Source organism: Schistocerca americana, chromosome 5, assembly GCF_021461395.2.
Source record: "Schistocerca americana isolate TAMUIC-IGC-003095 chromosome 5, iqSchAmer2.1, whole genome shotgun sequence".
NCBI classification, from domain to species: domain Eukaryota; kingdom Metazoa; phylum Arthropoda; class Insecta; order Orthoptera; family Acrididae; genus Schistocerca; species Schistocerca americana.
The window spans coordinates 334,054,187-334,080,244 of NC_060123.1; the positions used below are offsets into that span (position 1 = coordinate 334,054,187).

The window sequence follows — 26,058 nt, forward strand, 5'->3', positions numbered from 1 at the left end:
GTACAGAGTTCCGCGGCAGCAACTGGGTCAGCAGCAGGCAAGTATTGCTCTGTCCTATTGCCATAGTTTGCAGTTTTCATTCTGTGACCGATCTCATTCCGTACACGCAAACTTCCTCTCGCTTGCAGTAAATAAACGACAGCACATAAATACCAATCAACTTAGAACAGGTGCGTAGTTTAAACATTAATTCACATTGTCAACTAACGAGTAACATGCGAAACTACACTGCTCTATCATACAGATATTATGGTTTGTCATCAAACGTCCCATTTTATCTGGTTCAGTTGTGATTACAGAGTAAAAATGCTTTTCTTAGCTGTTAGCGAGAATTAACGCACTCATGTTCACCGCTGAGGCATTGTAAGTAGCCGAATACCAGTACGCAGGATCAATATACTCGTAGTTCTTTTCGTACGGCGATATTTGCGGCACATATTCTGAAAAGCATTTTATTTTTATTAAAAGTCTGGAACTGTAGATCTAGCAAAACGTCATTTTTCTCTTCCGCCTTAAAAATATTTCTGAAAACAGACAAACTGACAGGGTGGTAGAAAGTCTGTTTGTCATGCGTCCTTGTGTTCATTATATCTAATGGGTACAATATTCTACTGAAACTGGCTACAAGAAATGATTAAGTTTGTGGTACAATGGCTCCGCCACACTCACCGATTCCATCCGTTTTCATTTGTAGCATATAAGTTGCTGCGTACTCGCAGAATAATTTCAGAAAGTTTCCTTCAGTGCAAAGCAGTTCGCCGTCGTAGAGATCGACTTTAAAGTTTGTCCAGCCCTCTTCTTGTTATTGTGCCTCGGGGGGGGGGGGGGGGTTTATATGCAAACTCACAATAGCTTACACTGTCGGTGTATATTTTCAGACGTGATTCCTGCACTGCTAGAATTAGCACATTGTTACCGTAAATAATTTGGAATATTAGTCGTGTGACTGCGTTTATGTAAGAACAGCTTGTTATGTTAGCCATTACGAACTGTTGATTCACAGTATTATTCTTTTACAAGTTTAATTGCTTATTTCAGTTTGTGGTGCATTAAAGCTATGCGTTCGTTATGCAATATTGTTCAAATATTTTCCTTCATCAGCTTAATAAAAACGCGAAAGAACTGTGAACTGTGAGGCGCATATGGTTTGTTCAGTCAACTATCTGAAAAGGTGTGAGAAATTATACGCTCGCCTGACTTAGATTCTGTCGGACCCGGACAACAAAATGGTATACTTCCTACCAATAGATCTAAATTCAGCTGAAAAAATGCTGGAGTTGTATTATCAAAGAGTCACATTCACACTGAGAGACCAATAGCGCAGTCGATGACCTCCCTCGAGATATGTTTGTGACTGTTTAGTGAAACCGATATTAAATCAGTACGTGTAGTTCAGAAATGGCGTAGCGCCACGTTCTCGAGATTGTCTTTGTTCTTTTTCCGATTAATTGAGAAATTGTAGTTAAACGATCGTGGTGAATGATGTTGTTGACGGTTATCACCTGTCTTGGCTGGTTCAAATGGCTCTGAGCACTATGGGACTTAACATCTGTGGTCATTAGTCCCCTAGAACTTAGAACTACTTAAACCTAACTAACCTAAGGTCATCACACACATCCATGCCCGAGGCAGGATGCGAACCTGCGACCGTAGCGGTCACGTGGTTCCAGACTGAAGCGCCTAGAACCGCATGGCCACACTGGCCGGCCTATCACCTGTCTTACTTGTAGAAACACACTACGGGCTAGTCAAAATTTAACAGGAATGTTGGATGTAGCGACAGTGGCTTAGAAAAATTAGTCATAGAATTTCTTATGAAATGTCGTCTATGCCCTTCTCGGGCTCTTAAACTTGTCGTTTCTGTACAATGGAAATTCTGTACGTGGTAAAATAACTTCGTCATCACACTGCCGTTCACGTAAAAAGCAACATTATAAAACTGCAGGCCAACATGCGCGTAGTTTATTGTCTAATTAGTCAAATAATTTGTTTTAAGAGATATAGTTTTTCTTTTTCTAATAGTTTTGTTAGTTTCTTAGATTGATTCTTGATTTCGAGGCACAGTGTATGTAAACTATGATTTTTGCCCTAAGTTATTCTGTCCTTTCTCAAAATTTCAGTAGTGAAATTTTTTATCGATTAAATATAGTAAAATTTAGTCCCAAGCTGATACTCTCTACTGAAATATCTCTCCCACACGTAGCTACGAACTTCGATCAGTTGATATATATACAATATTTCGAGTGAAGCAGATGTAATGTCGTTGTGTTTTTGCCTTACTTAGTTTTATCTGTAGCTGTCATTGTTACTTCTGTGACTGTACAACATTTGTTAGTTAGAAAATAAACCACCTTCAGTCACAAATCCTAGTTTTTATTTGACTACACGTTGCATCGCAAGCCTTGGGGACATATGTGATGGCATCCTATCTTTATGTGGCTCACAAGGATTTGCGCACGGTAAAAGACAGCGGTTTTATCTTGTACATTGTTGTCATGTGTGGTTTTGTTATCACAGCAGCACGTTCTCTATTTCTCTTTGTGACGAATCACACTATCTTGAGCTATATCGTGTCTCGTAAAAGACCAGTAAGGCCGTGAAAACTGTGTGATATCTTGCGCTAAACTTCTGCCCAAAGTTTGGACTAAAGTACGACGGTATTCACACGCAGAGATTTTACCCCCGCCCCGTTTCATGAGAAACTTTTAAATGAATGGAAGGCAGCAGACCTTGATCACACAGAAGGCTAGACACAAATAGGAAGAAAAACACACTTCCGTCAGCTTTGTCTAGCACTGCATCTCTTACTAGTTAGTGGCTTGTATAGAAATATTTTTTGAACTTAAAAAAAACAATTATGGATTTTTCTACCGTCAAATCGCTGTTTTTATACATTTTTATGATAAACATTATAAATATAGCGTAGAGGTCAATGTTAATGTAGCTACAAACTTTGATCAGTTGATAAAAAAATCCTCATGAAGTACACAGAGTATGTGTAACATCTTCTGTATTCTCACTGAAAATTTAACTGAACAAGTGTTATGGGAAAGCTTGCGTACATTCATACTATTAATGTTGGTGACAGATACAAGCATATACGCGAGAGAAGCAGCGTGCTGTGTGTGAAAGGAATGCGGCTAGTCCCTCTGCACATCCGTTTGCCTTGTTGCATAGAGTTAGAGCAGTTTTCCTTGGCACTGACTCAGCGCTTTGTCAGTCAAACATAGAAAAAAGCTTCTCTGGTAAACATGCATCCTATGCGAAGACCTGAGAACATTTCATCTGTGCTCTGAGGGGTGAAGAGAGAGTATGCAGTAAAAGGGATGCCAACAGTAACAAAGGAATTTAGTGGGAGTTTCTTCCCTGAAGAACTGATACATAGGTTACTTTCAACAGTGTGGCTTGCTTTGTTTGTGAACTACGAGGGTTGTTTTTTAAGTAAGGGCCGTTCGCGCGTATAGTCTCGTAGTTCGCGCGGACGCCGCAACAAGCCACCGCGCCACTTTCCGGCATCCTTCCCGTTCACACTGATGCAAGTTGCAGCTCTGTAGCTGACGTGTACGCATCGCTGTGCTACTTTATAATGTTTACGATTATTGAATCGCCCGCCGCGTGTGAGATACGGTCAGTGATACGTTTTTTGACCGCGAGAAGCCTATCAGCTGCAGAAATTCAACGTCAGTTAACAGAAGTTTATGGCTTGAATGCAATGAGTGAAGGTAAAGTGCGTCAATGGGTTAGAGAGTTTAAAAATGGCCGTCAAAACGTCCATGACGAAGAACGCCCAGGCTGGCCATCTGTGGTCACTGATGATTTGGTGGCTGCAGTCGAAACAAAGATTCGTGAGGACAGAAGATTCACAATTTCCACTCTTTCTTTGGAATTTCCACATGTTTCAAGATCGGTTTTGTACAAAATTGTGTCTGAAACCTAAACTTTAAGAAACTGTATTCTCGGTGGGTACCCAGACTCCTCACAGAGGACCACAAAGGGAAGAGATTTACCACTTCATTGGACATTTGATTCGTTACGAGGAAGAAGGGGATGACATATTGAGTCAAATTGTCACTGGAGATGAAACATGGGTATCCCATATCACTCCCGAAAGCAAGCGACAATCGATGGAATGGCGACACACAGCCTCACCCGTCAAGATCAAAGCCAAACAGACGCTGTCAAAGCGCAAGATTATGGCAACTGTGTTCTGGGACCGGCGCGGTGTTTTGCCAGTGGACTTTATGCCACGAGGAACGACAATCAACTCAGATGCCTACTGTGCAACTCTAAACAAGCTCCGCAGAGCAATTCAAAACAAAAGGCGTGGCATGCTGACAAAAGGAGTTTTGCTCCTGCACGATAACGCTAGGCCTCACACCTCTCAAAAGACCCGGGATTTGATTGATTCTTTTGGCTGGCAAGTTTTGGACCATGTACCATACAGCACCGACCTTGCTCCTAGCGATTTTCACCTTTTCCAGTACCTGAAACACCATCTTGGCGGGCAGCGCTTCAGTGACGACGATGAAGTGAAAGCGGCCGTGAACTCTTGGCTGTCGGAGCAGGCGGTCGAATTCTTTGAAGAGGGAATTAAAAACTTAGTTGTACGGTATGACAAGTGCTTAAATAAACAAGGCAACTATGTAGAAAAATAGTTAAAAGTGTGTAGAATCAGAAAATAAAAGTTTTTTTACAAAAGTATTTGTATCTTTTTAAAAAAATAAAAACGGCCCTTACTTAAAAAAATGAAAAATTAACCAAATGCTGACACAAAATTTAATCTACCTCATGATAAAGCCTTGTCATTATTTGGCGCAGCCTTTCACATGAACTAGTCAGAAAGGACTTTAAACAGCCATGCAGAAAACCATGGATGACAATGGCTCAATACGTCATGTGGAAAGAGAAGGAAAATGTTTTCATTTGCAAGAACAAGTAAAGATCCTACACTTGTAGCACATTACAAAACTTACTCAAAATTACTAAGAAAAGTCCTTAAAAATTAAGAAACTCACATATTATATCAGAAATAAGTTATTCTCATTATACGCTTAGAGCTATGTGGAATGTAATGAAATATGAGCCAGGCAACAGGCCCTGGAACAGAGCACCATCACTATTGAATTAAATGGAATGGCTATAAATGATGAGGCAGAGGTGGCAGATATGTTTAACAATCATTTCTTAAATGTAGTAGAAAATATAGGGATAAACAGCACAAGAGAAAACTTACAGCTGTTTAAAGAGAATGCAACTTTCGTAACATTCAATCATATGAATATCTCACTAACCTCACCTTCTGAAGTTATGAAAATAGCCACTCAAAAATAAAAGCTCATCTGTATTTGATGGAACCTTCATCAGGTTATTACAGATTTCTTCCCATATAATAAGTATTGTATTATCTTAAATATGCAATGCTTCACTAACCCAACACATTTTTTTTAGAGAGATTGAAATACGCCATTGTCAAACACCTCCATAACAAAAGTGATAGGAGAGATGTCAGTAACTACTGACCTATTACACTACTGAGATCCTTTTCCAAACGTTTTAAGGAGGTGGCGTATTCTAGAATAGTATTCCACCTAAGCAACAAAAATGTCTTCCGTAAATCACAGTTCGGATTTCACAAGAGTTGCTCCAACGAGAATGGCATTTACACAATCACTTACCAAATTTTGCTAGAATAGCACTGGTTGAAATGTTCTACGACCTATGTAGGGCATTTGGCTATGTGAATCAGAATATTCTACATAAATTGGGATTTTATAGGACTGATAGTATAGACAACCACTGGATAATGCCATAGCTAATGAAAAGAATACAGATAGCTGTACTTGGCAATTTAGTAAATGTAATCAGTAAACATTCTTCTAACAGTGGAGGAATCACATGTAGGGCTCCCCAAGCCTTAATCTGAGGTCCACTGAAGTCCCTAACATATGAAAATAGTCTTTTGTTTACTACAAAACAAACAGAACTAGTCCTTTTTGGGAATGACAGTAGTATTGTAATCGTAAGGAATGATAAACAGTGTCCTTAAAAGTACCATTCAATAGTTTTCTGTGAATGGTCTCACTCTCAATTTCGAAAGGATGCAACAAATTCAGTTTTGTACACCTAAAGGTACTACACCTATGATAAGTGTAACACATGGTGACGAAATAATAAATAAATCGAAACTTTCAAAATTTTGGCTGATTATATCAGTGAGAATTTGAACTGGAAAAAGCACTTCCTGGAACTCCTATAAGAACTTTGTTCAGCCGCATTTGCACTGAGATTCATTGGAAACCCTGGGAAGAGACAAATCTGTAAGTTGATGTACTTTGTGTATTTTCTTTCAGTGGTGTTATATGCAGTAACGTTCTGGGGTAACTTGTCTTTAAGAAAGAAAGTCTTCATCGCTCAAAAACATGCTGTGTGAATATTATGTGGTGCTTGCTCACGATCATTCTGTAGACATCTGTTTAAGGATTCAGGGTACTTATAAATGGTGGAAAAACCGAAATTTTTTATGACTTTATTTAATTCTATAGTCTTTCCTGATTACATTGATATTCATTATAGGGTTTCAAAGGAAAATTACTTATATAAACCAAATTTTAATGTTATGGTCGTGTATGCCACCACGCCCCCTTTATTTCTGTTACAAAAACCAGCATTATTTCGAAAAGAACTGTAAACCTTCTGTTTCCAGTGAATATACGTATGATACATTGTATATGTTGGTAACTTGCTCACGAAAGGCAAAGGACCCGAGTTCGAGTCACGACCCGGCACACAGTTTTCATCTGCCAGGAAGTTTCCATCAGATGAAATTCCACACTCGTAGAATTAAGGCAGGTTATTTAAACCAGTACCTCAGCGAAAGTCCTTTAGTATAATATTGTGGTGCTGATACCATTATCTATCTGTTCTCTATTTCATGGGCCACTAAATAACTGTGCAATAGTAACTTGTGAAAATACAAATTAGGTTCGTGGCAAGCTGGTGATGTTGGGGCAGCTGTGAAAGGAATAAGAAAAATAAGTAAAAGTCAAACATTTATTTAAGACTTACTGGCAAATATAAAACTGCCACAAGTGAACATTTAGACAAATGTACTGCTGTCCAACGTGTTTCGAAGGGCTGACTGGTAATTTACAAAACTGAATTTGGTTTCCATGGCGAAGAATATATAAATCTTCTGTCTGGATAGAAAAAATGGTCATCACATTAACATGTGACGTAAAGCAGATATTTTATCATACAGAATTTATGGACTATGGCTAAAAATTCATACTACTGAAACATGAATTAGTGATAAATGAAAGACACACATCTAAGCCTAGAGAAGCAGTTTTGCCGAAAAAATCAGAGTGTTCCTTATCCTGTGTTACATCCCATATGGCAGGTGTAACTATGTTGGAATACCTCACATTTTTCTACAATTCTGTTGTGGCAATGGAGATTCAATATACTACATTTTATCTGCGTCTGTTTCTACACAGTAACATGTGCTTAATTTCTCCACACTTTTTTCCACACATCTAACATTTTATGAGTGTTAGAACAGTTTAGTTTCTTTTTCTGAAGATATCAACTGCAAAAAGAAAGAATTTCCTAGGATCCAGTTTCAAATTTCTTCGTGATGTTTGTACCATATTATTTATGGTCAAACTTCAAATATTCAATAGGTCTAAAATAGAGAGGTGCCTGGGAGAGAGACACCCAACATTTTTCATTCATTCTGTTAGTTTTTCGTTTTTCATATTCTGCTATTGCATAAAATATAGAAGGCAATGTCAAGAGTAAAACTGTAAGGCTCATTGTTTTATCTTAGAAGTATAATAACTCTCATAGTGTATCAAGGGAAAAACACACTAATGTGGTCACATGTAAAATACATTTTAAGGATGCCGAATGCAAGCTAACAGAGTTCAAATGTTCAAATCTGTGTGAATTCCTAAGGGACCAAACTGCTTAGGTCATCGGCCCTAGACTTACACACTACTTAACCTAAAAAATTATCTTATGCTAAGAACAACACACACACACACACACACACACACATTCCCGAGGGAGGACTCGAACCTCCAGCGGAGGGACCGCACAGTCCGTGACATGGCGCCTCAAACCGCGCGGCCACTGCGCATGGCCAACTTGTAATGCAGTCACTGGAATACAGTTAACAGCCTATTTTACTGTTACTTTTACATTGTAGCAGTCGACTGCATGAACAACACAGCCAGGAAATAAATATTAACGTGTTATGATGAATATAATCCTGTTATACTAATGTTCTGTTTCCCCTTTTTATGTCTCTAGGAACCAAAATGGCTATTATCTTCGACTCATGGGTGACTGAGGCGTTGGCCCTTCTGTCAACGTTTTTTGCGATACTATATGTTACATTTAAAATCAATTACACTTACTGGAAGAAAAAAGGTCTGCCATATTTGGAGCCGTTTTTCCCGCTGGGAAATGGCTGGAACACAGCACTTATGAAAAAAAGCCCTGGTGAGGATCTGAGGGACATTTATTTCGAAGCAGAAGGCAAGGATGTCGTCGGTATTTACTCATTAAACAACCCTCTTCTCATTGTGAGGGATCCGGAGCTGATCAAAACGATCATAGTGAAGGATTTCAACTACTTTCCCGACCGGGGCATCTATGTAGACGAGGAGACAGATCACCTGACGGCGCACCTCTTCTTCCTCGGAGGAACCAAGTGGAAGGGTCTGCGACAGAAGCTGACGCCCACGTTCACATCGGGAAAAATGCGCGCCATGTTCGGCATAGTGCGCGACTGTGCGCAGATTCTGGCTGACGTCACACCTGCGGGCAGTGTTGTGGAAGTCCGTGAGCTGATTGCCCGCTACTCCACCGACGTCATTGCTTCCTGCGCCTTCGGCATCGACGTTGACAGCCAGCACAACCCCGAGGCGGAGTTCCGGCAATGGGGCAGGCGCTTCTTCAAGCCATCCCTGCGTACATACCTGACTCAGGCTCTGGGATTCTCGAATCCAAAACTACGCACACTTTTGCCTGTAGCCTTCACGCCAAAGGACATCACAGACTACTTCACAAAGGTCGTCAGGGACGCAGTCAAACACCGAGAGGAGACAGGGGTCATAAGAAAGGACTTCCTGCAGTTGATGATTCAGTTGAAGAACAATGGATACGTGGATGACAGCTTCTCAATCACTGGGCGGAAAAATTCTGAACGTAAGTCCTACTTCTTAGTGCACATGGTTTTTAAAAAAGTACTGAAACTTTAATTTAGGGAATTATCAAGTCTGTTGAAGAATACTATACATAACAAGTATTTATTAGTGTATACATTTTTTTTAAAAAATATTGAAATGTTAATTTAAGGAATTATCTAGGCTGTTAATCTTATATGTCTTTGTATTAAGATATTATTGTTCTGCTCTCATTTCCATCATACATCGCAAAGATCCCATTCAATGACATGAGATTTAATGCCCTTGATATTTTAACACATCATAACATACTGCAGTTCGATAATAAAATTGTAATGATTATCTCTCATAGTTTAGAACTTGGCAGTCAAATGAATTTAATCATATGTGTCTCTCTAACGTGTGTAATACTTTTGGATAACATCTGTTTCCGAAATCTATTAACCCACGACTAATTCCTACTGTAAGAGCGATGTTAATACCAATAGACAACCTTCATGTTATCAGCTACATCTTCACTGACACATCCATATGCTCTTCATTACGAATGTGTAGATTAACAAATAAATTACGTTGGCGATCTCCATAGAGAATCTTCAATGGTAGCAACTCTGTGGAACGTCTAGTCTTATCATGCACTGTATTGAGTCATCAGTGGCTGGCATCTTATTTTCCCTAGAGTGCTATTTTGGGAATGTTTAGGATGTGGGCATGGTCTGGTGGAGTATGGTAAGATGGGCTGACAGAGGCCACTCTTAGGTAGCAGAACCCTTTTACTAATTTATTTTAAGCTCGAGCCCTCATCTGTAAGTGGCTCGAAGATGGGCCTAGACACTTGGACTCTGCAGCAGTGAAGCACTGCAGTAGAATGCCAGTTGCTGCTAGGCTCGGTGCAGTCCCAACATGACACAACCTCAAACAGTGGCTGAGCAGCATCAGGGCTGATACCGCAGTCTCGTGTTGTTATGACGTTAGTGTCGTTGCTGAGCCATTCTCAGCTGAGGCTAGAGACAGGCACAGACATTTGGGGTGCAAACACAGACTGCCAGCTGACCTGTACCTCAGTGGTTAGGAGGGTCTCATGTGCGGCCCAGCAAGTGGCACTTTAGGCAGGCGGTCTTGTCAGTATGATGGTAGAGTGGCGGCAGAAAGCGGAGGCCAACAGTATGACAAAATTATGACAGGATGACTCATTACTTTGACACAAGCCAACCCAGGCCAGACAGCTGGTACTTATTCATGTAAGAAGGGGTTTGTTGTGGCGTCACGGCTGTAGAAGTCGTGTATTCTGAATGTCATACTCTCCCTGGTTACAGTAATCGTCTGGGTGCTGACTGGCAAGTGAATGGCAAATCCCAGAGAACACCATGGTGCAATGCTGGGTCAGTGTATTGCCGTAAGTGGCCTGCTTTATGGCATGAAGCCGATCTGTCTAGGTTTCTGTCTTTACACTCTTCCCTTTTCGAAAAGGTTTATTACTTCATCCATTCAATAGTGTTTCTTGCTCTCGTTCCATGCCATACCTGTAGGAAGGTTTTGAGGTTTAAAACAGGACATTACTACATATACATCTGCATGGATACTCTGCAAATTACAGAGGATTCGTCGAACTACCTTCACAATGACTCTCCATTATTCCAATTTCGAATAGCGCTCGGAAAAAACGAGCACCTATATATTTCCGTGCGTGCTATGATTTCCATTAGTTTATTATGATGATCGTTTCTCCCTGTGTAGGTCGGCGTCAACAAAATATTTTCGCAGTCGGAAGAGAACAATGGTGATGGAATTTCGTAAGAAGATTCAGTTGCAATGAAAAACGCATTTGATTTAATGTTTTCTATCCCAAATCCTGTATCATGTCTGTGACACTCTCTCCCCTGTTTCACGATAATACAAAACGTGCTGCTCTTCGTTGAACTTTCACGATGTACTCCGTTAATCCTATCTGGTAAGAATCGCAGATCGCTCAGCAGTACTCCAAAAGACGACCCACAAGCTTAGTGCAGACAGTCAGCTTAGTAGACCTGTTACACTTTCTAAGCGTTCTGCCAATAAAACGCAGTCATTGGTCTGTCTTCCCCACAACATTTTCTACGTGTTCTTTCCAATTTAAATTGTTCTTAATTGTAATTCCTAGATATTTAGTTGAATTTACGGTCTTTAGAATAAACTGACTTATCGTGTAACCGAGATTTAACGGATTCCTATTAGTACTCATGTGAATGACCTCACATTATTCATTATTTAGGGTCAATTGCCAATTTTCACACCATTCAGATATCTTCTCTAAATTGTTTTGCAGTTTGTTTTCAATCTTCTGATGAGTTTACTAGACGATAAACGACAGCATCATCTGCAAACAACCTAAGCCGGCTGCTCAGGTTTTCTTCTAAATCGTTGATACAGATAAGGACAGTGAGACTAAATCTCGTAATACGGAATTTTACACTACCATTATTAATGAATTAATGGTAAACTGCCATCACTAGCACTCATCAACTCGTCTACAGGTTAACGTATACATTATTGAGCTGGGCAAAATAGCAGGCAGTGCTTATTTTATGCACTATATTATGATGTTTTCAAAAGTTAATCCGAATAGTGCACTTGGTGGTGCACGCATATGAAGGTCAAGGCTTGTGGTGTCACTCTGTGGTGCATGTAGCAATTATCATCATTATTATTTGCGGCCCAAGACATGGCTCAAGCTCACAAAGTTGACGACAGCTCGGCGGCCTTTGTATCAAATATCAGAAATACAGCTCTTGTTATTTACTAAGATACATGTGCAGGTGGTTAGTACTGAGTTGTGTGTGGTTTGGTGTAATAGCTATTGAGTGACTGTTGTGGGCCAATACGTAGTTGGGTGTTATATTCATGGTTACGTCTAAAAGATATTTTGTCATCTTATGTTTAAATGCTGAAGTTCTCCCAGAATTTAGGTGAAGTGAGTTTTGGGCTGGAGGAGGGGTACCGTTGCGCAGATGTGGTGTTCCATTAAACAACTGCTTTATTTAAAATCTAAATACTTTTGATAACAGAGTACAAATACACTTTCAATAAAAAAAATACTGTGACCTACAGAGACACTTAAGCAGGACTTAAGCTCTTGGGCTAGTGCTTGATGTGATTACTATTCGTTCTTCAGCTCACCTTCCCAAAGAGTAACGTACTGGTACACTAGGATTTTGTCACATGCATAGGACACAAGCTCACGTAACAGGTGCCCATAGTCGATAGGTGTGGAACATGGAACACATCAGTCCTCTCACGTCTCCATAGTTTCTGTAGCTTCAGACCTATCGGATTAGAGTCAGGTGAAAGGCAACTCTTACTACTGGACCTCCTCGAACAAACCATTGCTAGTTAAACGTTTCTGTTATGTACTGTCGTATGAGGTGTAGGAAACTGGGTAGTGCCCAGAACGCTGTCTTCTACATGGTAAATGTTCTTGAATAGGGCAGGTAATTTGCCACGCAGAAATAGGTGATACACAGCAATTGTTATTATTCTGGTAAAGTGCACAGCCCTGCGAGCATGGTCAGACAGTCTTGCCGCTAACACACAGATACTAAATAGAATCTGATGCTTTGATTCCATAATAGATCAAGGATTTGCATCTGACCGTACTACTGTACATCAAACCCGTCTTATACACACATGTTACGAAAAGGAATGTATGTATGTATGTTGCACATCTCCTCCTAAACCGACGGACTGATTTCAACCAAACTTGGTACGCATATCACTTACCGTTTGTAAATCATCGGTGTGGTGATAATAACCACCTACCTATCAAATGGGATGATGTGGGATGGCGGTGAAAAAGCTGTGTACCCCACCAGTCGTGAATACCCATAATTTAATCGCTGACGACCCCCACAGAACGGGGAAAGGAAACAAGTTCATTGGTTTCTACATTTTCGTTGTTCATGCAGTGAAACTGCAGCATGAAGCATGACGTTTTAATTTATTTTGTCTTTCCTACTGACTGAATTCGCAACAAACTTTCTAGACCCTCTTCAAGTATACCACTGAATGTATGAGCACGATTATATCATAATACGAACCACAGTTCAGAAGATATGACGCAATAAACACTGAGTTGCATGAAAAACGACCGCATCATGCAACACGTTTAAATTTATTACATCATTGCTACTAATACTGTTTGAAACACTGAATGTACCTAGAAAAATCTCTCATTATACGACACATAAGTCAAGAGATATGGCGCCAGATACAGAGATACGTGAAAACCTGCTACAGTATGTATGACGTTTTAACTTATTACTTCTTTACTACAAACCCTGTTCACGACATATTTCGCAGACAGTAGCCGCATATACCACTGGATGCACCTGCAAAATTACATCATTCTACGACGCAAAGTTCAGGCTACAAGGTGCCTGAAAATGAAACTGAAGGGCGGAACTCGCTAGAGATACAGAAGAAAAATGTGTACAAATATATGTGAAGTTATCCTAAATCCTTGGAACGATTTAAACAAATTAGTAATAATCTAGAAGCTAGAGTTTAGAATCACCAGCCTCCTCTTGGGGTGAGCGTGATAATGTGGAGAAAGTGGGGGAGGAGAAGATTGACGGAGAGAGACAGAGGAGAAAATGACAGAAGAAAGGGAGAGGGTGATGGGATGGACAGGAAAGAGGAGGAGATGGACAGAGACAGGCGAGGAGGAGAAAGGCAGAGAGTGGGGGAAGAAGGAGATGAACAGAGAGGGGCAGAGGAGGAAATGGATAGAGAAAGGGAAGAGGCAGAGGACAGAGAGAGGGGAGAGGAGGAGATGGACAGAGACAGAAAAGAGGGGAAGATGGTCAGAGAGTGGGGAGTGGAGGAGGTGGACAGAGAGGGAGTGGAGTAGGTGGGCAGGAAAGTGACGAAGGAGGAGATCGGCAGAAAGGGGAAAGGAGGGAATCGACAAATATGAGATCGGAATAAATACTTAGCTGCGCAACGATGGGTACTCTGTTAGTCTACCAGTAAAATGCAATCTATGAACTGCAGGTGTTCAGCATTTCGCATCGGTATACATTGTCAGAATCCGGTCGTAACTTACATTAGCACAGTCTGAAGACTAGGCGTAGAGACAATCAACCGTGAGAAATAAGCTATCAACTTAGTTCTTGAAAGAAGTAAGATGGTTCGTATCTTAATAAGTACTTTTTTTGCCAGACATTCGCTCACAGGACTTTCTTTTAATTTACACTAACACTACCTCATATGAGAGTAAGAGACACACGGTCCTAAACATCCTGCAGAAATGAATGTATATCTTCTTTAAGACTGTGCTTTATTTTCTCCATCACGACATTGTGATAGGCTCAAAAAACTTAAAGAAACTACAGGAGACTACAGAAGACGTGGAAAAATGGTGTACAAAACGCAAGTTCGTAATCAACTCCGACAAGACGTAAATGATGGTATTCAGACCAGGTGGGCAAATCCCAAAAACGACAAGAATTGCACTACAAGGAAAGCAAATATCTATCACAAAAGATTACAAATATCTAGGGATAACACTCCAGCCGTCCGCAAAGTGCTTCACTGAACACACAACAGAGAAAGCGACACAAGCCATCAGAGCGATAAACGAAAGAAGTTCCGTCAGAACACTAAATCTAGACACAGCTATGGCACTCTTCAAATCAAAAATAATACCGATACTGGCTTATGGGATAGAAATCATATGGATAAACCTAAATGAAAAGAACTTAGAAACATTGGAAAGAGCAAAACCAACCTATATCAAAAGAGCATTGTGGATAGCAAAAACCACAAGATCAAGATTAGTCTACCTTCTCGCTCGAGAATCTTTCCTCATAGAGGATTTAAGGACAAGGTTCTTTCTTCCCAACATATCAGCATCGGAGAACCTACTAAGATCACTACTCAAGAAAAGAGGGGAAGTACCATGGGAATTCAATGGATCCGGGGCCATGATCGACCGCACTTGAACAGCAGCAAATTTTGAGATGAGACACGTACTTACAAGACTCGCAGTACACGGATTCCACCATGAAATTTGTGCAAATACAACATACCACAAGTGTACACTATGTGGACAGTCTTGTGAAAGATACCATATAGAAATATGCAACAAGAGGACCAGATCAATTAGAGACTATTCAATAAATGGTTCAAATGATAATCTGTCACAATACCTGCATTGAATGTAATCTACTACTAAGAATTATGCAGACACTCAATACATCCTTGTAATACACTCTCAAATGATTGTAATCGTATAACTACAATGGCTATTTTGCTGCAATAAATCGTTTAATTTATTTTCTCCGTAGTATGAATTTACTGGTAGTATGGGTTACAGTAAAGTTTTCTGCTATTGTTGTTGCTATTACAATTAGTTATAATATAAGAACATTTCGGAAGCACAACTTCCACTCACTTAAGCTTACAGGGTGGAAATGTTCAGATACTAACGTCCCTTGACTCCTAGTAGGAAGACAGTTCGTAATACTAAGAGTATTTGCTTTACGATGTATGTTACAGTTTCTTTACGAACACACTTTGTCCCTGGCAGAAAAGACCCTGACGACTAAGGAGGTGGCAGCGCAGGCGTGGGTGTTCTTCCTCGCTGGGTTCGAGACTTCCTCCACCACCGTAAGCTTCTGCCTCTACGAGCTCTCTAAACACCCGGACATCCAGAAGAAACTGCACGAAGAAATTGACGACATGCTGAAAAAGACCAACGGTGATGTGACGTACGAAGTTATTATGACCGAGATGCCATACTTGGAAAAGGTGGTGAACGGTACGTTATATGCTTTTGGTTATTACTGTTCATACATTATCACAGTTACAGTGGAGCTGTGAACACATTAAGGCCATTAACAGGGGAGAGCTTAAATTACGACGAGGGTGATCACAAAGTTTTCATTATCATTTCTAAATAAAGAATTACATAATATTTCTTTGTTTATTTTCTGGAACATGTCTGCAGCCCCGGTACACATGGGAAGCCCTACGCCACAGTGCCGCGATATTTCGCTTCTGTGTCTGTAGCAGCGTCCTGCCGTAGTCCTTGGATTTCAATGTGTAGCAGGACTCCAGACACGTAGCCACGTACAAACAAAACATTAAATATGTAATTTTATTTTTTCGAGCTGATAAGCTTCGAAAAAAATTAAGCCAAACACTCAGTAGTATTATCCAACTTTCTTGTTTACTTACTATGAGGTAATTCGGTACAGAATGATTAGTGACACCCATAAACAACATTGTTGCTTTTCATATTTATTTTCGTATATTTACAATGTAGTTATTATTAGTGCACTGGTGCAATGAAAACCTTACAACAGATAAGAACACAAACAGAAATAGAGGCGCCCACCAATCTACAAATTTTGACTTTGCCACCATCACGTCCCAACCGAAGAAGCTTGCTTACGTGTCTGAGATCCCGTCTCATCGCTGACTACCATTACCCGATTCTGTTATTTACTTTTTGATCACATACAACTATATACTACGTCCTGCGTACGTACACAAACGCAATCACACACACACACACACACACAAACACACACACACACACACAGAGAGAGAGACATGTCTTTCTGATTTGTTCATTAATGCAGATTGGACGTTTGTAACTTCTTTCCCACAAGGCACCTTACTTGCTCGTCAGCCACAGAGAATAACAAGGTTTGCTCTAACTGCACCTTAAAACCTTAAACATTTATTGGAACATTTTTGATAATTATTTGTTACAATTCCTAGAAGATTCATTACGCAGTTTTGTTTCTAGCTGTTATTAATCAACCGAGAGGAGACAGTTATTACTGTTTATGATGGGGATAATCGAGTTTACTTCAGTATTACGATTAAAAACTTATAGTTTTTATTCTTCATTTGAGTGGCCATAGTGTCCGTAGGTACTTTTTAATTCTTGAGGGTATTTTTGTTCTGTCGTTGCAACTACAAAATATATGCATTTTTGTAGTTGCAACGACAAAAGAAAAATACCCCCAAGAACTATAATTTTTAGTTGCTTGACTGCAACAGTGCATATAGATGATACAGGGAGAATATCAAAAGCCGTGAAGAGCTATTGACACCAGTTATACTTCTTCTTCCTAGATTAACGGTTTTCATTTTAGTTTCAAATGCGCTAATTGTTGTTGATGAGTATCATAGTCTGCAGCAACACTGCTTTCCACTGTCTAATAGCATTACAACCACCTAGGGCAGTGAATGGTCCGTCACCTTCCCACATTCCATCAGTTCCTCTACTCCTACATATATTTTCTCTCCTTCCTCGTCATTTGCTGGTGATATATGGAAACGTAAACTCCGTACACAGGCCTGTGGAGGGCGCATTATAATCTACCGACTCCTGCTCCATCCTCTGCCAATTGCATCACTGGATGCTGTATGCATAGGCTTAGGGTCAGCACACTGTTCTCCGGCCGTTGTCAATTTTCGTGACATGGAGGCGCTACTACTCCGCCAAGTAGTTCCTCAATTGGCATTACGAGGATGAGTGCGCTTCATTCCAGTCCTCCCACCAAGAAAAATTCTTTGGCGCTACCAGGAATCGAACCTGGGTCCTGCACATGGCATTCATTCACTTAGCTACAGAGGAGGACATCATCTTGTGATATGGACATTACAATCTGCAGTATAATGTTTTTTTTGGTCAGTCCTCAGAAGAATAATTCCACAACTGTGTTTCTCACAGTATCTGACTCTGTTATCTACCTTGGTGCTTATAGCAAAGGAAACACTGCTTTTACCACAGTGCTAGCCATAAGCCAGACTGTTTAGAAACTAGTGACCGACATACTTTCTCTTACTATTGTGGGATTATTACGATCACACATTTTCTATGATTTATTTTCAGTCTACAATTTAACTAAGATCGCTATGGGAAGATTTAAAACTTTATATGAAGCGCCACTGTGCAACAACTGCTAAGCCTTATACGTTAACATCTGCCCTTTTCTTTTTCAGAAACCCTTCGTATGTATCCGCCCGTTCCAGCTCTCAATCGCGAGGTGGTACAGGATTATAAACTGCCAGGACACGACTGCGTATTGGAGAAAGGAACTAAGGTGATCATTCCCATCATGGGACTCCATCACGACAGCAAGTTCTTTCGAAACCCTGAGGAATTCGACCCGGAGCACTTCTCTGAGGACCAGAAGGCATCCAGGCATCCTTACAGCTATCTACCCTTTGGCGAAGGGCCACGCATTTGCATTGGTGAGTCACTCAATCCTCACATTTTATAAACTTTTTACATAATCTGTATGAAAATATTTTCCCGTCTAGTGTAACCGACGCAGAACTATCGAGAAAAACGTTAATAACACAAGTATGCAGCACATTCATCGATAATTGTTCTAATGGATGGAGCTGGATGGCCAGTATGTTGGTTGGTGGAACTGTGTTGTTAGTTTCATGAGCAAACAGTTCACCACCCTTGGTGTGGAAACAGAGAACGATGGGAGGAATCCTGGTAGCCATCCGCCATGTCGACTTGAAAAAATCGTTGATGAAACATACATTTTATTAGTGAAAACACTACAACACTCGCAACGACACTCTGCCGTGGCAACACCCTCCAGAACGTCTGCTGAAGACAGCAGGATGGAAGTGCTCTTGTAAGCAGACGGCCTGCAGTCTCCTGCAATCTGTCGTGTTGCTCGCCTGGAGAAATGGTGACTCAGTGGGAACGCTGACGTGAGGTGGGTGTGGCTGCTTGTGTGTCGACTGGACGCTATCTCGCAGCTCAGGGCAGGACGTATCAAAACGTGCGGAATCCAACCGTGGATCCCGAAGAGGAAGACCCTGCGCCTGCAGACGGAAGCTTGCAGAGACAATATGCCCACGCAGGAGAAGTTGGTTGGTCGCTTGCACCATCCTGGTGTCGAACAGAGGTAGGGGGCTGGCAGCGACTGGAAGTGAGAACAGCGGTGGCCCAACGGCTGGAAGGCTCTAAGTCCACAACATGACTCAGAGCCAGCAGTAGGCCTGCAGTTAGTGGAGGCCCAGTCTCGTGGTGGTATCTTGTACATCCATATCAACCTGTAGACTGGTATGGACCTCTCCTCAGTGCTTGCGGCTGCCAGACTGTATGCATTCTATTCCAAAAGGAGGGGTATTTATACAAGTTGGTGCATATTTGTTTCTCAAAGGCGTCGATTCTCTTCCCTTAGCCCCAACAAAGCCTGCAGCTCGGTCTTGAAATACTCAAGCCACCGCACAGCTGTGGAGCTGTCTTTCTGCTGTGTCGTCGTCATTACGACGCTGGATCCTCACCTGGACCGCAATGTAGTAACTGCCTGGTGTCGAAAGTGGCAATTCTTGTTGTATCAGCAGATAACCCTGACATGAGTGGGTTTGGTCGGCTCTGGTTGGCCCGCTTCCACGGCCTCTTGCATTAGCTGTGCCAGCGTCATCGTTATATGTAGTAGTGTCAAAAAGCAGTGGCCCCACTCTGTGTTTAAAATACTCCTCAACCAATTGATAAACTGGTGCCTATTATGATTTTGCCAAAAAATCCAGAAACTTAATTACCTGAGGTTAATATACTTAGTTCAGTCGAGATGAACGTCAGATACTGGAATACTAAATCACACCAAATTTACAAACACTACTATTATTGCTGTTGTTATGCTCTTAAGTCCAAAGGCTCCTTTGATGTAGCTTTCCATGATGGTCTATAAGTACTGGTACCTACTTCCATTTGAACTGTATACTCTATCCGTGCCTTTTTCTCCCTCTATAAAACTCCTCCACCCCACGCACACACTTCCCTCCAGTACCAAATTGGTGATTCTTTAATGCTCCAAGTTGTGTTCTGTATAGCCATCTCTTCTTTTAGCCAGGTTGTGATATGAATTTATTTTTTCTCCGATGCGGTTCAGTGCCTCCTTATTAGCTATTTTATCTACTCATTAATTCTTCGGCATTCTTCTGTAACATCACATTTCAAAACGTTCTCTTCTCATCTGCTCTTGACTGTTTATCGTCCGTTTCACTTCCAAACAAATCTACAATTTGGAAAGAATTTCTCACATTTAAATGCGTATTTGATGTAAAAAAATTTAATTGCTTCAAAAATGCATTTGTTACTATTGCTAGTTGGTATCGTCAGTTACTTTTCTCTCCAAATAGTGAAACCCAGCTACTAATTTTAGTGCGTCGTTCCTTAATCTAATCCCTCACAGTCGCATGAACTAATTCGACTGTATTCTATTGTTCCTGTTCGTCTTATAACCTCTTTTCAAGACGTTATTTATTCCGTTCAGTACTCTTCCAAGCCCTTTGCCGTCTTCCAAAATTCAAAGCCTTCTGAAAAAGTAAACAGTTTTCGTTTCTTCTCTCTGAACTTTAGTCTCCTTTTTAAATTTTCCTTGGTTTCGTTCACAGCTTAGTCAACGCACAGAGTGAATAACGGATCGCAAGCCTGTCTCAATCACTTCGCAACTGCTATTATTTCCCGTCCTTCGACTCTCACAACTGTGTTTGGTTTCTGTACAAGTAGCAGATAACCTTTCGCTCCATATATTTTATACCTGATGCTATACTCATAGTTAAAGTGAATCAGCAACACGTTACCTGTCAGATACTGTCTGTAATCGGTAACAACACGTTAAAAATGGCATGACATAATATTGGTGAAATCCGTTCATAAATTCTCTTCCTACTATGCTAGGAATGTGCATAGACAAATAAAAATTTAGGCCACACTAGTATGTTTTGAAATGAGGCTACACTATTTCTTCAGTGGACAGAATTCTAATTTTTATTTATTACTGTGTCAGAATTTTATTTATTTCCAGAGGAAACCACGTCTGTATTCTTTCACAGATTTTAACATCTCAAAGGTTATCTGTAGATCTACATGCTGCTTTGTATCTCTGTGCTCATTCAGGAACGTGCATTGGCACTCAGTGAGTGACAATATATGATTCTCATTTAGGCTAAGATCCAGTACTGAATATTGAAGTGAAGATGATTATTTGGCATTCTTAAAGCAAGTCATGTAGTAATACAAATGTGATCGCATAATAAAAAACATAAATTCCTTTACTTTCCTTGTTTCCATTTATCAGTACTGCATAATATGTTTATTTATTTATTGATCCCTTTTTTAAGTTTGTTGTTAATCGTTTTAAATAATGCAAATATTTGCCATACTGTAGTACAAACACCGTAACAAAGGCATTACGCTGTTTTTATTTTGTTTTGATTTTATTCCTGTATACTAAGACAAATTTTAATACGAAAATGAGACTATTAACAAGTCAACTGGCATGAAATCTGCTAGAACTGACGAAGTTGAAACACAGACTACGTTGTGTCTCTCCACTCTACTGTCTGAAATAAACTCTTTGCTACGTTTGTTGTTTGCGCACTACCGAGTATATTTCTTTTTGGAGAATAGAAAGACCACAACTCCTTACCATTCACCTACAACAAAAAATTATGGAGATCGCTTTGAGTTGAGAAATAAGTTAAATCATGCTTGCCATACTCCTGGAGCGAAAACGGGCAGACTAAATGGTACATGTGATCTACATACAATACATTGCTCTATTCAGAAATATCTTGTTCACATTTGGTTGAGTTACGACGGTTAACCGATTTTGGCTCTATTGAGTTGTAATTGGAATTAAAAACACAGAAATCACAAATATGCAAAATTACTGTTAAACTGTTCAACAGTTATAAAAACATTAAAAAGGGCAATATGAAGAGAAAAATTAAAATGTGACTGGTATTTCGTTACGAAACTAATATGTACAGCACACTGGGTATATTTTTATATTTCTCTGTATCATGACCTTTTCAGTATCTTCATAACTACATTTAATAGTAGTTTCTGTCTTTTCTGGAGTTTTAGTTCTGATGATGAATGATTAGAGTCGTAACTGGTCACTGTTACAACTCTGACAAGTGTGATCAACAAGTTCATAACTAAAATAATTCATTCAATTGCAGTATTAAATCGAGTATTTTGCGAAATGTCGTCCTACAAACGACGGAATGGAAACTGACCAAGGAGTATATGACAAGTAGTTTCGTTTCAATTTTCAGCTCCTACGAGAGAATGGGCGCTATATGCCGGATATATAAATTTAAAAAAAGTTACTTCAGTATTTGTTTGTTTTTAAGTTTGATCCCTCTCAGTGATTGGTATGAATCAGCACTGGTTCAGTATAAGTAATTGTTTATAAATATGTTACACTCCTTTGTCGGATGAATTCCTTTCTGGGATGAATGAAATTACGTCTTTGATTCTTTCCCAAAGTTTACGACTGAAAGTTTCCCAGAATGAAAAATGTTCCTGTCATAGCACAGAAAAGCTGAATATGTCCTGGGCAGAGTCAGACTTGTAAAAGAAGGGAATTAGCTTTTTGGCTGACGTGGCAGTTTCAAAGACATTTGAAGCAAATATCTTGTCATACTCGCGCGTTTTTACTTAGTATTGTTAGTAACCATGTCATGTAATATGGAGTGCCGAGTAAAGTAACATGATACATGATGTCATGTGGTATAACATGACAAATTCATCGTGTCATCCAACATGACATTTGTCATGTCACACAGTATGATACAATGTATCATTAAAGTTTAGGATGCATGCATCCCCACTACGGGATACTTCCTATTGTAGATGCATCCTACTCTCTAGTAGGACATAAATTTGTGTCTGTTTGTTCTTACACCTCTCACCATACATGTAACAGGGGTAGGTTTTGGGAGAAATGTTCCCATTGGGGAAAAAATCAAACCCCTCCTCTTCCCCAGCTAGAAATCAAAAAAATATTTTAGCATCCCCCAGGAGCAAATCTATCGCCAGAAATGTTATACCCCTTGAAAAACTTCTTTAGCTATTACATGTATGCTCGTCAACCATATGATACTGTATACTGTTTATCATGGCTGGCGAATCTTCTCGATTTTGGGCGCATATCAGGGAAATAAATCGCAACTGCAGATATGCTAACATCTTTCAGCTAAGAGAGCTCACTGTGTTGGGTAATTAGGGTTAACTCATAAAAAAGCATGAATATATCAAGATGTTTTGACTTAAATGCCTCTGAAGCTGCCAGATAAATCGAAAAGCTAGTTCCCTTCTTTTAGATCCCTAACTCTGCCCTGGACACATTCGCCTTTTTTGGGCTGTGAAGGATCATTTTTCATTCTGGTTCCCAGCTTTTACTTTACCATAATTTTGACACTACACCGCCATAGCTTGGCAACGGATGTTGATTTTTGTTAACTCAAACGATGACTGATCCAGTACAGGTTTTTTTATCTTTCTAACGATGTTGCTTGAACAGGGCATTATTATTCTGGATCCTCTTCAGTCACCTGCATGGTATGGTTGATTTGCCCTATATAGCCTACTGTTACACCAGCATCACTACCACGACAAGGTCACATGCATGCAGGAAGCTTTTTGTTTCATTTTTTAGTTTCTTCAATGCTTTAGTTATTATTTTTATATACACGAGACTCTATATGCAAAGATAAGAAAACAACAATATAGACTTAATACAGTGCACAAAATAATAGCAAACATAAATACAATACCGAGCAAAATATTAAATACTGTGCGAAGTACATGATAATGTATTTAAGTAGTTTATATTATGTAAATAAATTTACGATACGACAAAATTACATAGACAAACTAACTTAAAAACTTACTTCATCTCAAGCTGAACGATTCGCACAACAAGTAATTAATTACTGAAAAGCATACTTCTTGTCATTATATCTTGTCTTAAAATTCTTGTCATTGTTTATTTAAAGTATGCAATGATAAAAATGAAAAATAAAGAACTGCCTTTAGAAAACCTCAGGTGAATAACTTTGGAACGAAGTAATGCAACAACCAATCCGAAATAAGGATGAGTATGATTGGCAGAAATTAACAGAACAACGAAACAACGTAAGCATGACCAAATACTATCAACTTCTCACTCCTGTAACAAAATAAACGAATTAAAGCTTGTTTTGTCCGAAATTATAATTTCTACAATATAGCATATTATTATTTGAAGGAAACGCTGTAAAAAATTTATGTTGATTAAAAATAAGCTGAAATTCTTTCTGACAATTATTTTTAGAGGAATTTCCGGGTTAGTTAAATTGTCTGCGTGGTCATCGATAAAACTTTAAATGCTCGATCAAGCAGTATAGCATTTCATACAGGGCTTGGTATAGTTTTGGTTTAGTGCATGAATTGATTTGCATATGGTGAACAAAATCTTTAAGTTATAAACAGAGACACAATAATCAACTGTAATAACTATTTTTTATCAAATCCGAATTCAGGCTTAAAATACAACGCGTTTCTGCGAAACACAGTTTCATCAAACGCCTCACTTTTCGCACATAAGACCCGAACGATGAAAGATTTTTGCAAACGGTTCTTATGATTACCATAAGAATATATTTGTTATTTTCATCTGTATCACTTTAAACTGACCCAACTCGTGGGATTTGTATAAAACCGGATTTTACGTGTATTTTACGTGCTACTTCTGACCGTTATGCCGTGGCACGATTAAAACTTTAACAAAACAATAGGACGACATTTAACTACCAGTGCTTGTCTACCTCCTTACAAAATTTGAACCGATTCGCACAAGTTTGGAACCTAGAAGAGACATGCGTAAAAAAAATTTCAAAAAACGTGTTAAGCGTGTTTTTTGCAAGTGAAATCCAAATGAAGCTATATTTTTAAAATTAAGTTTTCAATTTCATGGTAAGAAGGGATTTTTATTTATTTGATTCACTTTAAACCGTTTCCGCACATACCATTTACGTAAGAACGAGTTTTACAAGTTACATTTAGCTCGACATTAATCTATCGTACCTCTACAACGGATAAAAATTGTTAAATGCAAAAAGTTTGAGTTTGAATTTATCCATTTATCTGCATCCTTGAAAAGTTTGAACCGAGTCGTACAGGTTTAATGTATAGAAGTGGCGCACTTCAGGAACCTCCAAAACCTCGTTTTTTGGGCGTAAAAACAAAACGAAGCACGATTTTTTAAACGGTTAAGTCTTATCTAAGTCCGACACACCGGTGGACTTAATTAGAACTATCAGTCTCGCTCCAGCCGGGAGTTATTTAAGAGTGACCGTATCCGCACGTAATATCCGAACGAGGGTGACTGCTTTTGGATGTAAAATCCGAACGGTGCAATTAGCTGAGCATTGATTTCAACCCAACTAAAATCTTTTGAAAAGGGAATGAATCGATTCGCACAATTTACCTGGGCGCCAACTTGGGTTCATCTATAGCTACAGTAAGACAGGTGTTCGAATGGCTACACAAATGGATGCTGGTTCGAGCTTTCCATTCATACGTATTTGGTACAGTGCTTCCACGGTACAACACAGCATTATCAGTCACATCCACAATGAAGTGATGACACATTTATTTTGTTGCAGGCATGCGTTTCGGATTGATGCAAGTGAAGTTGGCACTGATACACCTGCTGTCAAAATTTGACTTTCTGCCCGCTGGAGACAAGCAGTCGAATCTACGCATGGCTCCCAACAACATCGTGCTGACACCAATCGGCGGAATCGACCTGAAGGTGGAGCGGAGACAAGTGGCTGCAAGTTGAACACCTTCAGTCGACAGCTTGTAGCACAATAGGATGCTCTACCTAAATTTAAATAGTGTGAAAGACTGTGTAATCAAGTGCTGACTTAATCTTGATGTATTACACTTAATGAACTTAAATGTGTTAGTTAACAGTGATTAATTCCACACGTTGGATTATGAGAAAAAGACTGAAATTAAATTTACTATGGAACTCAAAAGCAATAAAACTGTACTCATATA

The 26,058-nt window shown here is 39.7% G+C and overlaps 1 protein-coding gene across 1 annotated transcript; it reads left to right on the forward strand.

Annotated features, from left to right (window-relative positions):
• Positions 1 to 26,058, forward strand: LOC124615575 (cytochrome P450 6k1-like). The gene is made up of 5 exons (XM_047143559.1): positions 1 to 37; positions 8,314 to 9,213; positions 15,757 to 15,987; positions 18,189 to 18,440; positions 25,659 to 26,058. The coding sequence occupies exons 2-5, from the start codon at positions 8,322 to 8,324 to the stop codon at positions 25,835 to 25,837; spliced, it is 1,554 nt and encodes a 517-aa protein (XP_046999515.1). The 5' UTR covers positions 1 to 37; positions 8,314 to 8,321; the 3' UTR covers positions 25,838 to 26,058.